At 49.4% G+C, this 16,134-nt stretch overlaps 1 protein-coding gene across 1 annotated transcript in view; it reads left to right on the top strand.

Moving 5' to 3' along the window:
- The window catches only part of LOC137536213 (uncharacterized), a 116,095-nt gene that overhangs the window by 89,583 nt on the left and 10,378 nt on the right, over positions 1-16,134 (top strand). Inside the window, exon 6 of the mRNA XM_068258324.1 lies at positions 5,175-5,298. Coding sequence (XP_068114425.1) covers positions 5,175-5,282 — 108 coding nt within the window. The 3' untranslated portion in view covers positions 5,283-5,298. The remainder of the gene's footprint in view (positions 1-5,174; positions 5,299-16,134) is intronic.

The raw sequence follows: 16,134 nt of genomic DNA, 5'->3' as shown, positions 1-16,134 counted from the left end.
GTAACTCAGACATATTAGCTGGTGAAAATTCATCTGGCTGTAACAACAATGGCTGTGCATCAGTGATTTCAACACTAAATAATTCTTGCGAAGTGTCAAATGCAGCGGAAGTGGTGCTAGTAGTAGCGCTGGTGGCTGAGCAAGATGAGGTGTTCTGTGTCGCTAAATACTCAACCACGTCCTGACAATCTTGGGAGGTGATGGGACGTGCCTTCTTCCGAGCACTGTACTGTGGGCCAGGTCCACACGAAATTACATTTACACGACCTCGCGCAGACCTGCCGGGTGGCCTTTCTCTGCCTCTGCCACTACCTCTTCCTCTTCCTCTACCTGTTTTGTCCATATTGGGTATGCACGGAGTGGTATATCACACTGCGTGCACTCACGTAGGTAGGTGGGTTCACTTAACTGCACAGGTATGCGCACTGATGCGGTGGGTTCACTGAACAGTACAGGTATACAGTGGCAGGTTCACTGAACACAACAGGTATGCAGTGGCGGGTTCACTGAACAGGTATACAGTGGCGGGTCCACTGAACAGAACAGGTATACAGTGGCGGGTTCACAGAACAGGTATGCAGTGGCAGGATCACTGAACACAATAGGTATGCAGTGGCGTGTTCACTAAACAGGTATACAGTGGCGGGTCCACTGAACTGAACAGGTATACAGTGGCGGGTCCACTGAACAGAACAGGTATACAGTGGCGGGTCCACTGAACAGAACAGGTATACAGTGGCGGGTCCACTGAACAGAACAGGTATACAGTGGCGGGTTCACAGAACAGGTATGCAGTGGCAGGATCACTGAACACAATAGGTATGCAGTGGCGTGTTCACTAAACAGGTATACAGTGGCGGGTCCACTGAACAGAACAGGTATACAGTGGCGGGTTCACAGAACAGGTATACAGTGGCGGGTCCACTGAACAGAACAGGTATACAGTGGCGGGTCCACTGAACAGAACAGGTATACAGTGGCGGGTCCACTGAACAGAACAGGTATACAGTGGCGGGTTCACAGAACAGGTATGCAGTGGCAGGATCACTGAACACAATAGGTATGCAGTGGCGTGTTCACTAAACAGGTATACAGTGGCGGGTCCACTGAACAGAACAGGTATACAGTGGCGGGTCCACTGAACAGGTATACAGTGGCGGGTCCACTGAACAGAACAGGTATACAGTGGCGGGTCCACTGAACAGAACAGGTATACAGTGGCGGGTTCACAGAACAGGTATGCAGTGGCAGGATCACTGAACACAATAGGTATGCAGTGGCGTGTTCACTAAACAGGTATACAGTGGCGGGTCCACTGAACAGAACAGGTATACAGTGGCGGGTTCACAGAACAGGTATACAGTGGCGGGTCCACTGAACAGAACAGGTATACAGTGGCGGGTCCACTGAACAGAACAGGTATACAGTGGCGGGTCCACTGAACAGAACAGGTATACAGTGGCGGGTCCACTGAACAGAACAGGTATACAGTGGCGGGTTCACAGAACAGGTATGCAGTGGCAGGATCACTGAACACAATAGGTATGCAGTGGCGTGTTCACTAAACAGGTATACAGTGGCGGGTCCACTGAACAGAACAGGTATACAGTGGCGGGTCCACTGAACAGGTATACAGTGGCGGGTCCACTGAACAGAACAGGTATACAGTGGCGGGTCCACTGAACAGAACAGGTATACAGTGGCGGGTCCACTGAACAGAACAGGTATACAGTGGCGGGTCCACTGAACAGAACAGGTATACAGTGGCGGGTTCACAGAACAGGTATGCAGTGGCAGGATCACTGAACACAATAGGTATGCAGTGGCGTGTTCACTAAACAGGTATACAGTGGCGGGTCCACTGAACAGAACAGGTATACAGTGGCGGGTTCACTGAACAGGTATACAGTGGCGGGTCCACTGAACAGAACAGGTATACAGTGGCGGGTTCACAGAACAGGTATGCAGTGGCAGGTTCACTGAACACAACAGGTATGCAGTGGCGGGTTCACTGAACAGGTATACAGTGGCGGGTCCACTGAACAGAACAGGTATACAGTGGCGGGTCCACTGAACAGAACAGGTATACAGTGGCGGGTCCACTGAACAGAACAGGTATACAGTGGCGGGTTCACAGAACAGGTATACAGTGGCGGGTCCACTGAACAGAACAGGTATACAGTGGCGGGTTCACAGAACAGGTATGCAGTGGCAGGATCACTGAACAGGTATGCAGTGGCAGGATCACTGAACAGGTATGGAGTGGCAGGATCACAGTACAGGTATGCAGTGGGCTGAGGGCTCACTGAACAGAACAGGTATGCAGTGGCAGGATCACTGAACAGGTATGGAGTGGCAGGATCACAGTACAGGTATGCAGTGGGCTGAGGGCTCACTGAACAGAACAGGTATGCAGTGGCAGGATCACTGAACAGGTATGCAGTGGGCTGAGGGCTCACTGAACAGAACAGGTATGCAGCCAGGAAGAAGTTAAGCCTAACTAATCTTTCCCTATATGAGAGACTGCAGCAGCTCGCCCTACTCTCACTAATGCAGGCACACGAGTGGCCGTAATGGCCGCCGCTGCCTGCCTTATATAAGGGGGGGTGGGGCTCCAGGGGCTAGTGTAGCCTAATTGGCTACACTGGGCCTGCTGACTGTGATGTAGAGGGTCAAAGTTGACCCTCAGTGCATTATGGGGCGAACCGAACTTCTTCCGCAAAAGGTTCGCGTGCGGTACCCGCACGCGAACCACCTACGTTCGCGCGAACCACGTTCGCCGGCGAACCGTTCGGCCCAACTCTAGCGCACACTGCATAATGAAGGCCTTCATGCCAGAATTCCCAGGCGCACCCCCTTGCTGTCTCCAAACAATAAGAACAGTCGACTGCAGTATGCCAAAAGTCATGTGGACAAACCACAAAAGTTGTGGGATAGTGTTCTGTGGACTGATGAAACAAAATTAGAACTGTTTGGGCCCATGGATCAACGCTATGTTTGGAGGAGGAAGAAAAAGGCCTATGAAGAAAAGAACACCTTGCCTACTGTGAAGCATGGCGGGGGGGGGGGGGGGGGGGCATTCATGCTTTGGCGCTGTTTTGCTTCTGTAGGTACAGGGAAGCTTCAGCGTGTGCAAGGTACCATGAATTCTTTTCAGTACCAGGAGATATTGGATGAAAATGTGATGCAGTCCGTCACAAACCTGAGGCTTGGGAGACGTTGGACCTTTCAACAGGACAAGGATCCCAAGTATACCTCCAAGTCCACTAGAGCAGTGTTTCTCAACATTTTATTGGTATGTACCCCTTTTAAAGCCCAGTACTCTCCAAGTACCCCCTGGCATAGTAAACATTATCACAAGTACCCCTTGACAAATATATATTTAATTGTAGTACTTGATAATTGGTTCTAAGCTATTTCCAAGCATTTACTATTGCTTTTAATCAGCTAAAATACTAATTTGGTGTTGTTTAAATAAGATTTATCATTTTCTAACACTCTAAAGTTGTTATTCTTGGTTAAGTATATGAAGCCCGAGTACCCCCTGGAACCATCAGAAGTACCCCCTGGGGTACGCGTACCACACGTTGAGAACCTAGGCACTAGAGCATGGTTGCAGATTAAAGGCTGGAACATTTTGGAGTGGCCATCGCAGTCACCAGACTTAAATCCGATTGAGAACCTCTGGTGGGACTTAAAGAAAGCAGTTGCAGCAAGCAAGCCTAAGAATGTGACTGAACTGGAGGCTTTTGCCCATGAAGAATGGGCTAAGATACCCGTAGATAGCTGCAACAAGACACTTGTGTCAAGCTATGCTTCATGTTTAACAGCTGTTATAACTGGAAAAGATGTTGTACTAAGTACTAAGAATGAATGTCACTTGGGGGTTGAATAAAACTGATAATGATGTGAGCACAGAAAAGACATGTGTGGTTATTTCATTATAAATGTTATGTTATATTTGTCTGACTTACAAGTGCCTCTTTGATTTAATTGTAAACAAGATGACTGAAATGATCAAAATCAATGTCAAACTGGCCAAAACACTCAATTTCAGTGGGGGTTGAATAATTTTGAACACAATTGTATGCATGAAGGAAAGGACCTTGTACTACCTGATTAGAAAGGGATTCTTCACAGTTAGAGTGGTTACAAAGTAGAATATCTTACCACAGAAAGTAGTGACTGGAATTTCCATACTTGTATTTAAAATGGGCTTGAGCCTTTCTCTAAGTTTGAAAGTTAACAAAAGCTATGACAGCTAGATGTAGGATGGTGATACTGTGATTCAGTCAGAGAGATGATTTGTGAGGTTGAACTTGATAGCTGCACATATTTTTTTTAACCCAGATAACTATGCAGCTAAATAATGCTATTTATTGGCTAACTCTTTAAATCTTTTAGGTAGTCAAGAAATGGTATTATCCTTATTCAGAGGGAAACTAGGTGAAAGAAATATGGACTAGCAATTGATGACCTTCTTTAGAAAAATAGTCTTTTTCTGGCTATTCTGCTGATCTTCCCACTCAGGTGTTCTGGCTCCAGTCTTGTCCCACATGTGTGACTCAGACATCAGCAAAGGCAAAAGTCCAGTACAACAGACAGCCATGAAGATGGCAGTCTTCATATTTCTGTCACTGCAAGTTTCCTTTACATGACTTCTCCAGGATGTGTTATATTAGTACTTTGGCATTTGGAACACCATTTAATTATTATAATAATTTAGTATTTATATAGCACCAACATCTTCCACAGCGCTGTACAGAGTAGTCTTGTCACTTAGCTCACAATCTAATCCATACCATAGTCATATGTCTATGTATGTAACGAGTAGTGTAAGCATCGTAGTCTAGGGCCAATTTAGGGGTAAGCCAATTAACTTATCTGTATGTTTTTGGGATGTGGGAGGAAAGTGGAGTGCAAAGAGGAAACTCACGCAGACACAGGGAGAACATACAAACTCCTTGCAGATAGTGCCCTGGCTGAGATTTTAACCAGGAAACAAGTGCTGCAAGGTGAGAACGCTAACCACTGTGCCACCATGCTGCCCATTTCTGCTATTGAATTCATTGTATAATTCTGATGTTAATTGTTTGTTTTTGTTTTTTTTCCCCTTAAGCTTTCTCCTATTTTAAGATTCCTAACCTGTTTCTCCCTTATATATTTATTTACAGTTCCATTCAAGTCCATTTTATTGGGGTCTCATAGCCACTAATGGATTCATCCTCTTTTTTTCTCTTATTTTGATTTTTCTTGGATGCATTCTCAGCAATGAGCAATAGATAAACTCCAGTCCAGGTATGTACATTTTTATTGCAAAATAAAGTGTTCTAAATTATTTTAAATGAGATGACTGCAGTCATGCTAGAGTACTTGCATTATCAAAATAAATACCAAGTACTGTATTAGGCCCAGTGCACACCAAAAACCTCTAGCAGATCTGCAAAACGCTAGAGGTTTTTAAAGCAGATTTCAGAGCAATTCTAGGCATGTTTAGAGGCGTACGTTAAAAAGGGGCGCTGGGAAAAAAGGGCGCCGGGTTTTTAACGATAAGCATGGATAACGTTTAAAAATGTATTGTACTGTATTTCGTTTAAAATTAATGTTTTTTAAAGTTATAAATCATTAAATAATGTGCATTAAATCGGCAATTGTAAAAACGTTAATCTTTCGTTTAAATACTGAAACGTATAATAACGTTAAAAAAAAAAATTACTAAGTAACCCTCCCTGTACCTACCCCTAACCCCTAGACCCCCCTGTTGATGCCTAAACCTAAGACCCCCCCTGTTGGTGCCTAAGTAACCCTCCCTGTACCTACCCCTAACCCCTAGACCCCCCTGTTAATGCCTAAACCTAAGACCCCCCTGTTGGTGCCTAAACCTAAGACCCCCCTGTTGGTGCCTAAACCTAAGACCCCCCTGTTGGTGCCTAAACCTAAGACCCCCCTGTTGGTGCCTAAACCTAAGACCCCCCTTTTGGTGCCTAAACCTAAGACCCCCTGTTGGTGCCTAAACCTAAGACCCCCCCCTGTTGGTGCCTAAACCTAAGACCCCCCTGTTGGTGCCTAAACCTAAGACCCCCCTGTTGGTTTTTTCGTTTAAAAATAATGTAAAAAAAAAGTACTGTTTTTCGTTTAAAAATAATGTTTGAAAAAAAATATTGTACTGTTTTTCGTTTAAAAATAATATTTAAAAATGTATAAATCATTAAATAATGTGTAATCATGAGAAGCAGTAATAAAACATTAAGTCTCCGGGCGCCGCTTTTAAAACGTTATTTTTCACCGGCGCCCTTTTTTCCTATCGGGCGCCCATTAAACGATATTTATTATAGGAGTGAATGGCGGCGCCCGATTTGTCCACTAGCCTCAGGCGCCCGAATTTACTGTTACCTGTTTAGAGACTATTTCTAAACGTGCCTAGCATTTTTTGGAGTGTTTTTGTGCAGCAGATTTTAAATATTGTTACAGTAAAGCTGTTACTGAACTGCTACTGTAACAAAAACGCCTGGAAAACTGCTCTGATCTAGCGTTTTTCAGAGCGGTTTTCCACTTTCCTATACTTTATCATTGAGGCAGAAACACCTCAGAAATCTAAAAGATGCTGCAGCCCCTGAATTTGCGTTTGTGGAAAAAATGAACCGCTCTGATGTGCACCATCCCATTCACTTTCATTAGCCAAGCGGTTTTCCCCCTGCAAGCGTTTAAAAAAAACGCTCCAGAACCGCTCTGGTGTGCACCAGCCCATACAGATTGCCCAGGAAACTCATGGTGAACCAGAACTCCTAGGAGTGTGTAAGCGGCTAAAAAGGACCAAAAAAAACCTCTAACTAAAACCGTATTGTAAAACAGAATTTTATATGCAATGAAGATGCAAAGAAACATTGCCACTCCTCAGTTATTTATTGTGCACCAATACTGACATACTGTACACATCACATGGATTCAACCAGGCAGTGAAAATTGTGGAGACTGTGCAGATACCAATCCATGAGGTGGGTGGTGACGGTGGGTGCAGGGTGCTGAACCCTGATGGCCTGCCTTGTACTGCTTCCGAAGAAGTGCTGACCATGCAAAATGGCTGTCAGCAGTGGCATAGCAATAGGGGGTGCAGAGGTATTGACTGCGCCAGAAACCCACGCCGCCATTTCAAGTCCCTCTGGCCAGCACAGTAGCAGCGATCCCCGCTAAGCTGGCCGGTCACCGCTAGTCAGTCGCTACTGTGCATGCACCCTGATCGTGCTCCCGCGGTCAGGAGTGGTCTGCACATGCGCAGTAGCGATATCCGCATACTGCGCATTTGCTCCTGGCGAGAAAATATCGCGGTCAGGCACTTGGGCTATTTGGGCAGTTAATGCCACTACCAGCCAGTTGCCCATAGCTCACCCTTTTTCCTCTGGGCCTCTAGGCCACGGCCTAGTGGCCTTGGGTGAAATCCGGCCCTGATCTTATGAATGGCAACTTAATATACTGTTTTGAAGCTCTGGAAGATGCTCTTAATTAGAAGCTTACATAAACTTTAAGTAATTTATTACAATATGACAGTGCTGCTCGGATACCTCCCGATTACAGATTCGACTGTTCGGCCGTGATTAAAAAAAAAAATCCAGAAACAGCGTGATTGATTTCTGGATTTCATCCGGACTCACAAATTCGATTTTTTCCGTGAATGAGGCAACCACGTCTAAACACAGCCGTGATCACGGAATAGTGTTTAAGCTATTCTTAAAGCCCCCATACATGATACAATCCCCCAAATTGCATAGATTATAAAGGTGATACGGGGCTACAACCTAGAAAAAAACATACCAAAAATAACTTTTACTTTTTGAGTAAATGGATTTTAAAGTTAAATCAACACATTAAATGGGGTTATGAATTGATATTTAATTGGGTTTAAACAGGGAAATACACTTTAATTAATCACAGAGGTGATGGCGAGTACCAATGGCACCTGGCGGTGGTGGCACCACTGGAATAGGATGAGTGGGTGATGCCACAAAACAAACCCAGAAAGTTTTTTTGTAAATGCATCGATAGCAATGACATGGCAGCAAAGTTGTCCGATAAATCGGCCCAAAGACTGTAGCATCCGTGGACTCTGGTGGTGGGTACACAGACTGCTCTTGTCACTAAATACGACATGAGAGGTCGCAGCAGGAGGACTAAGCAGCACTCTGCAGCAGCACAGAAGTAGAGTATGGCACCTCACTAGTGGCACCACAGCATGATAAATCAGCCCAAAAATTGTAGCATCCCTGGACCCTGGTGGTAGATACACAGACTGCTGTTTTCATTCAATAGTACGACATGAGAGGCGGCAGCAAGAGGACTAAGCAGCACTCTGCGGCAGCACAAAAGAAGTATATAGCACCTCACTGATGGCACCATACAGCACGATAAATCAGCCCAAAAATTGTAGCATCCCTGGACCCTGGTGGTGGGTACACAGACTTTAGTAGTAAAATGCAACATCAACAGCAGCGAGGGGGAGGACTAAGGACTCTGCAGTAGCACAGAAAGGCATAGCCCCTCATTGGTGGCACCACAGTATGAGAATTGTGCCCAAAAATTGTAAGTATCCGTGGACCCTGGCAGTAGGAACAGACTTTTGAAGTTAAATATAACATCATCAGCAGCAGGAGGAGGAGGACTAAGGACTCAGCAGCAGCAGCATAGAAAGGCATGGCCCCTCATTGGTGGCACCACAGCATGAGAATTGTGCCCAAAAATTGTAAGTATCTGTGGACCCTGGTGTTGGGAACACAGACTTAAGTATTTTAATCAAGGAACATCAGCGACAGCAGGAGGACAACTAAGCAGTCAGCATGGCAGCAGAGAACGACCATGGCACCTCACTGGTGTCACCACAGCAACAAATGAACTAAACCAGGTAAAATACGAGTACAAGGCAGGTTGTAACTTGCCTTGTAAAGGCAGGCATTGAAAAAAATTGCAGCAGCCCCTTCATGTCCCCCTGTGGCCGACAGCAGGGGCCAGGAACTCACCTTCCACCCAAGCCTGGTTAATTTTCAGGAATTTGAGTTTGTCCACAGAGGCGTTATACAGCCGAGAGCGCTTCTTGGTGATCACATCACCGGCCACATTGAAACATTTTTCTGAGAGGACACTGGAAGGGGGGCAGGACAGGACTTCCAGGGCGTACTGGGCAAGCTTCCTCCAGATATCCAGTCTCTTGACCCAGTACTCCATGGGGTCCACGGGGCTGTCGGTGTCAAGCCCGCTGAATGACCCCATGTAGTAAGACACCATGCTAGTCAGTCGCTGCTGGTGCTGGTTGGAGAAGGATGCTGTGTCTGGCTCCTCTGCTCTGGGCAGCTGCACTGCAGAGGTTTAGCAGGTCTCCGGGGTGCTGGCTGCTGCTGCTGCTGGTGGTGGCCATAGGCACCTGTTGCAGGGTTCAGAATAGCAATAGTGGGGGGTGGAAGGCTGGGGGAATGCTTCCAAGAGTTTGCACGCAAGGGCCTCCTTTGTGCATTGCTCGGTGGTGGATGGCGACATAAACTCCCCCAGATGCTGGGTCCAGCATCAAGGTGATCCAGATGTCCTCCCTTTTACGCATCTAGATCACCCGGGGGTCCCTACAAAGGCAGCGTAACATGTGCGCAGCCATGGGGAACAGGTGGGTATTGGTAACAACATCTTTGTCCCCAAGTACATGCTAGTCGTCATCCTTCTCTTGCGGAGTATCCTCCACCTCAGTCCACCACCCCCGTACAGCGGCGCTCTGCAGCTCCCACCCAACATTCAGGTTAGGGACCTCCAATTCCTCCTCCTCCAATATCTCTAAGTCCTCCTTCTCCTTCTCCTGTGATGTGGATTGTGCTGCCTGTTCCTGATTCAGCTGCCTCAGGTCTGCCTCCCCCTCTTCCATTAGAACAGACATTGTCCTGTCCAGTAGGCAAACCAAGGGCACCCACTCACAAACAAATGCCCGCTCCCGGCTCACTATCTTGGTTCCCTGCAGGAAGGAAGTTGTAAACATCCGTGGACCCTGGCAGTGTGAACACAGACTTAAATATTCAATTCCAACATCAGCAGCAGCGAGGAGGAGGACTAAGGACTCAGCAGTAGCAGCACAGAAAGGCATGGCCCCTCATTTGTGGCACCACAGTACGAGAATTGTGCCTAAAAATTGTATGCATCCGTGTACCCTGGCAGTGTGAACACAAACGTAAGTATTAAATTTCAACATCAGCAACAGCAGGAGGAAAACTAAGGCCTCAGCCGTAGTGATGAGCGTAATGACCCAATTACGATTACCCAAAATTTCATGAAATTTCACGTAATTTGCAAAATTACGATTTTGGTCGTAATTGAAATTTCGTGACTTTCACGAAGTTTGCGACAACTCTAGCCCTCTTACTGGCCATGGACCAGTCCCAGAAGTGGCAGAGGCAATGGCACTCCCTCTCCTGCCACACCCATGACCGTGTTGTATACTATGCACAAGATTTCAAGGTGGAGAAAGTGTGCTGCTTTTTACAGTCAATACATGTGTGGGCCTGGGGACAGACAGAATATAACAGGGGGCTTTTATTGATTTTTCAGAAAAGAACAAAAAAATACAAACAAATGTGCAGACGGCGCAAATACTGAATACAGTAATAGAACATGAAAATCACTGGACAGCACCGCAGTCTGACTGCACTATGCGCACAGCAAAGTAACTGGCTGCACGCTACTAGCACCGTACAATGTCACTGACTAAACCTAGTGACTGAACAGTGGCAGTGACTGCAACTAACTGAAGTTGATCACTGGCTATGAGTTGAATACAAGTGATATACAGTAAAAAAAATAAAGAGCACACAAATTAGTGTACAGCGGTCTGCCTGCACTACTAGCACAGTACAATGTCACTGACAAAACTTAGTAAATGAACAGTGGCAGTGACTGCAACTACTTGAAGTTGATCACTGGCTATGAGCTGAATACAAGTGTCAGATACAGTAAAATATAGAACACAAAAATTAGTGGACAGCAGTCTGCCTGCACCACTAGTACAGTACAATGTCATTGACTAAACTTAGTGACTGACCAGTGGCAGTGACTGCAACTAACTAAGGTTGATCACTGGCTATGAGCTGAATACAAGTGATATACAGTAAAATATAGAACACAAAAAGTAGCGGACAGCGTTCTGCCTGCAGTGCACTAATAGAACAGTAAAATGTCACTCAATCACTCACTGACTGAACAGTGGCAGTGAAAGTCTGCAACTAACTGAATTTGATCACTGGCTTGCTGGCTTAGCTAGCTAAAAAGTATACAGTAATAGAGCAGTGTAATCAGTGTGAAGTTGAACCGGCCTGCACTAAGCACAGAAATCAATCAGTAAGTACACTTTCACTGACTACAGCTAACTGAAGTTAATCACTTACTGGCTAGCTAAATATGAGGATATACAGTCACTAATAGAGCAGTAGAAACAGTGAACCTGGCTGCCTGCACTAAGCACAGCAATCAGTATTCAGTACTCTCTCTCACTAAACTACAATGACTACAACTAACTTAATAATCACTCATTGGCTAGCTAAACACAAGTATACAGACAGTAATAGAGAGCAGTAGTAGATAGAATCAGCAAACCTGCCTGCCTGTCTGCACTGCACTAAGCACAGCAATCACTGACTACAATCTCTCACTGAACTACACCCAGTGGCGTTCTGTCCATTGGGCGCACAGGGGCGCCACGCACCGGGTGACAGGTGGGGATGGGGGTGTCAAAGAAGCCAGCCCAACCTATCACAGATTTTAAGCCAGCAGTACATGCTCCGCCTCCCTTCTATTGGCAGCCGGCTAAAACCCCTTTTGGCCCCGCCTCCGTCACCTCGGCTGTCAGTTCAGCCATCCTCCGGAAATCCACCTTCAGCGGGAAGCCGCTCAGGGCTGCACGTGGGACGCACATGGGATGTCTGCCATGATCCCCACCACGGCTGCTGCTGCTGCCACCTCCGCGTCACCGCAGCACCCTGGGACTATCACCAGACGCCAAATGCTTCCAAGGGAAGACTTGCTCTGCACCTCCTTCCAGGCTCACGGGGAACCCAGAGGCGGGCCCATCCATGCTGCAGCTCCTCCACTGCTGCAGCCATGACAACTAGATGCCGCCTGCCTGCCGCTTCCCTGTGGCTGCTCATCTCCCGACAAGCTGGGCCACCCAGGTACACCTTTGGTGAACATTACAATGTGACACTTCCGCTGGACAGTACACCTCTGTCTCTCCCTCCTGTCTGTCTCTCCCTCCCTCCTGTCTGTCTATCTCTCCCTCCTGTCTGTCTTCCCCCCCTCCTATCTCCCCCTCCCTCCTATCTGTTCCCCCCCCCCTCCCTACTGTCTGTCTCCCCCCCCCCTCCTGTCTGTCCCCCCCCCTCCTGTCTGTCTCCCCCCCCCTCCCTCCCTCCTGTCTGTCTCCCCCCCCCCCCTCCCTCCTGTCTGTCTCTCCCTCCCTCCCTCCTGTCTGTCTCTCCCTCCCTCCCTCCTGTCTGTCTCTCCCTCCCTCCTGTGTCTCCCTCCCTCCCTCCTGTCTGTCTCTCCCTCCCTCCTGTCTGTCTCGCCCTCTCTCCTGCCCTCCCTCCTGTCTGTCTCTCCTCTGTCTCTCCCTCCCTCCTGTCTGTCTCTCCCTCCCTCCTGTCTGTCTCGCCCTCTCTCCTGCCCTCCCTCCTGTATGTCTCTCCTCTGTCTCTCCCTCCCTCCTGTATGTCTCCCTCCCTCCTGTATGTCTCCCTCCCTCCTGTATGTCTCCCTCCCTCCTGTCTGTCTCTGTCTCCCTCCCTCCTGTCTGTCTCTGTCTCCCTCCCTCCTGTCTGTCTCTGTCTCCCTCCCTCCTGTCTGTCTCTCCCTCCTGTCTGTCTCTCCCTCCTGTCTGTCTCTCCCTCCTGTCTGTCTCTCCCTCCCTCCATCCTGTCTGTCTCTCCCTCCCTCCTGTCTGTCTCTCCCTCCCTCTCTCCTGTCTGTCTCTCCCTCCCTCTCTCCTGTCTGTCCCTCCCTCCCTCTCTCCTGTCTGTCTCTCTCTCCCTCCTGTCTGTCTGTCTCTCCCTGCTGTCTCTCTCTCTCTCTCTCTCTCTCTCTCTATCCCTGCTGTCTGTCTCTCTCTCCCTGTCTGTCTCTCCCTCCCTCCTGTCTGTCTCTCCCTCCCTCCTGTCTGTCTCTCCCTCCCTCCTGTGTCTCCCTCCCTCCCGTCTCTCCCTCCCTCCCGTCTCTCCCTCCCTCCTGTCTGTCTCTCCCTCCCTCCCTCCTGTCTGTCTCTCCCTCCCTCCTGTCTGTCTCGCCCTCTCTCCTGCCCTCCCTCCCGTCTGTCTCTCCTCTGTCTCTCCCTCCCTCCTGTCTGTCTCTCCCTCCCTCCTGTCTGTCTCGCCCTCTCTCCTGCCCTCCCTCCTGTCTGTCTCTCCTCTGTCTCTCCCTCCCTCCTGTATGTCTCCCTCCCTCCTGTATGTCTCCCTCCCTCCTGTCTGTCTCCCTCCTGTCTGTCTCTGTCTCCCTCCCTCCTGTCTGTCTCTGTCTCCCTCCCTCCTGTCTGTCTCTGTCTCCCTCCCTCCTGTCTGTCTCTGTCTCCCTCCCTCCTGTCTGTCTCTGTCTCCCTCCTGTCTGTCTCTCCCTCCCTCCTGTCTCTCTCCCTCCCTCCCTCCTGTCTGTCTCTCCCTCCCTCTCTCCTGTCTGTCTCTCCCTCCCTCTCTCCTGTCTGTCTCTCCCTCCCTCTCTCCTGTCTGTCTCTCCCTCCTGTCTGTCTCTCCCTCCCTCCATCCTGTCTGTCTCTCCCTCCCTCCTGTCTGTCTCTCCCTCCCTCTCTCCTGTCTGTCTCTCCCTCCCTCTCTCCTGTCTGTCTCTCCCTCCCTCTCTCCTGTCTGTCTCTCCCTCCCTCTCTCCTGTCTGTCCCTCCCTCCCTCTCTCCTGTCTGTCTCTCTCTCCCTCCTGTCTGTCTGTCTCTCCCTGCTGTCTCTCTCTCTCTCTCTCTCTCTCTCTCTCTCTCTCTCTATCCCTGCTGTCTGTCTCTCTCTCCCTGTCTGTCTCTCCCTCCCTCCTGTCTGTCTCTCCCTCCCTCCTGTCTGTCTCTCCCTCCCTCCTGTCTGTCTCTCCCTCCCTCCTGTCTGTCTCTCCCTCCCTCCTGTGTCTCCCTCCCTCCCGTCTCTCCCTCCCTCCCGTCTCTCCCTCCCTCCTGTCTGTCTCTCCCTCCCTCCCTCCTGTCTGTCTCTCCCTCCCTCCTGTCTGTCTCGCCGTCTCTCCTGCCCTCCCTCCTGTCTGTCTCTCCTCTGTCTCTCCCTCCCTCCTGTCTGTCTCTCCCTCCCTCCTGTCTGTCTCGCCCTCTCTCCTGCCCTCCCTCCTGTCTGTCTCTCCTCTGTCTCTCCCTCCCTCCTGTATGTCTCCCTCCCTCCTGTATGTCTCCCTCCCTCCTGTCTGTCTCCCTCCTGTCTGTCTCTGTCTCCCTCCCTCCTGTCTGTCTCTGTCTCCCTCCCTCCTGTCTGTCTCTGTCTCCCTCCCTCCTGTCTGTCTCTGTCTCCCTCCCTCCTGTCTGTCTCTGTCTCCCTCCTGTCTGTCTCTCCCTCCCTCCTGTCTCTCTCCCTCCCTCCCTCCTGTCTGTCTCTCCCTCCCTCTCTCCTGTCTGTCTCTCCCTCCCTCTCTCCTGTCTGTCTCTCCCTCCCTCTCTCCTGTCTGTCTCTCCCTCCCTCTCTCCTGTCTGTCCCTCCCTCCCTCTCTCCTGTCTGTCTCTCTCTCTCTCCCTCCTGTCTGTCTGTCTCTCCCTGCTGTCTCTCTCTCTCTCTCTCTCTCTCTCTCTCTCTCTCTCTCCCTGCTGTCTCTCTCTCTCTCTCTCTATCCCTGCTGTCTGTCTCTCTCTCCCTGTCTGTCTCTCCCTCCCTCCTGTCTGTCTGTCTCTCCCGCCCTCCCTCCTGTCTGTCTCTCCCTCCCTCCTGTCTGTCTCTCCCTCCCTCCTGTCTGTCTCTCCCTCCCTCTCTCCTGTCTGTCTCTCCCTCCCTCTCTCCTGTCTGTCTCTCCCTCCCTCTCTCCTGTCTCTCTCTCCCTGCTCTCTCTCTCTCTCTCCCTGTTGTCTCTCTCTCTCTCTCCCTGCTGTCTGTCTCTCTCTCTCTCCCTGCTCTATCTCTCTCCCTGCTGTCTGTCTCTCTCTCCCTCCTGTCTGTCTCTGCTCTGTCCCTCCCTCCTGTCTCTCTTCTCTTTCTCTTCCTGCTCTCTCCCTCCTGTCTCTCTCTCTCTCTCTGCTCTGTCTCCCCCTCCTGACTCTCTCTCTCTCTCTCTCTCTCTCTCTCTCTCTGCTCTGTCTCCCCCTCCTGACTCTCTCTCTCTCTGCTCTGTCTCTTCCTCCTTTCTCTCTCTCTCTCTCTCTCTCTCTCTCTCTCTCCCTCCTGTTTATCTCTCTCTCTCCTGTCTCTCCCTCCTGTCTATCTCTACTCAGTCTCTTTCTCTCCTGTCTCCCCCTCCTCTCTCTCTTCTCTGTGTCTTCGTCTCGTCCTCCTGTCTCTCTGTCTCCCCCTCCTGTCTCTCTCCCTCCTGTCTCTCTCTGCTCTGTCTCTCCCTCCTGTCTCGCTCCGCTCTCTTTTCTACCTGTCTCTCCCTTCTGTCTCTCTCTCTTTCTCTTCCCTCTCTCTCTCTCCTGTCTCTCTTTCTCTTCCATCTCTCTCTCCCCTGTCTCTCTCTCTCCTCTGTCTCTCCCGCCTGTCTCTCTCCCCATCTCTCTCTGCTCTGTCTCTCTTTGCTCTGTTTCATTCCCTCCTCTGTCTCTTTCTCCTGTCTCTCTGCTCTGTCTCTCTCCTCTTTCCCTCTGGTCTCTCTCCCTCCTGTCCTCTGCTCTGTCTCTCTCTCCTGATGCTCTCCGCTCTATCTTCCTTCTGTCTCTCTCTCTGTGTGTGTGTACACCTGGGTTTCACTCAGTCAGAATTACATTGGCCATATACAGGGGAGATCTAACTGTATACACTGGAGATCTGATTATATACAAGGGATCTGTCTATATACAATGGCTATGTACAGGAGGATCTGACTGTATACATTGGCTATATATAGGGGAGGATCTGAATATATACGCTGGCTATAATACTAAAGGGGGGTCTGACTATATACAATGGCTATATACTAAAGAGAGATCTGACTATATATACT

Source organism: Hyperolius riggenbachi, chromosome 10, assembly GCF_040937935.1.
Source record: "Hyperolius riggenbachi isolate aHypRig1 chromosome 10, aHypRig1.pri, whole genome shotgun sequence".
Classification (NCBI taxonomy): Eukaryota; Metazoa; Chordata; class Amphibia; order Anura; family Hyperoliidae; genus Hyperolius; species Hyperolius riggenbachi.
The sequence above is the reverse complement of the archived record's forward strand: the minus strand, read 5'-3'. Positions and strand labels throughout refer to the sequence as shown.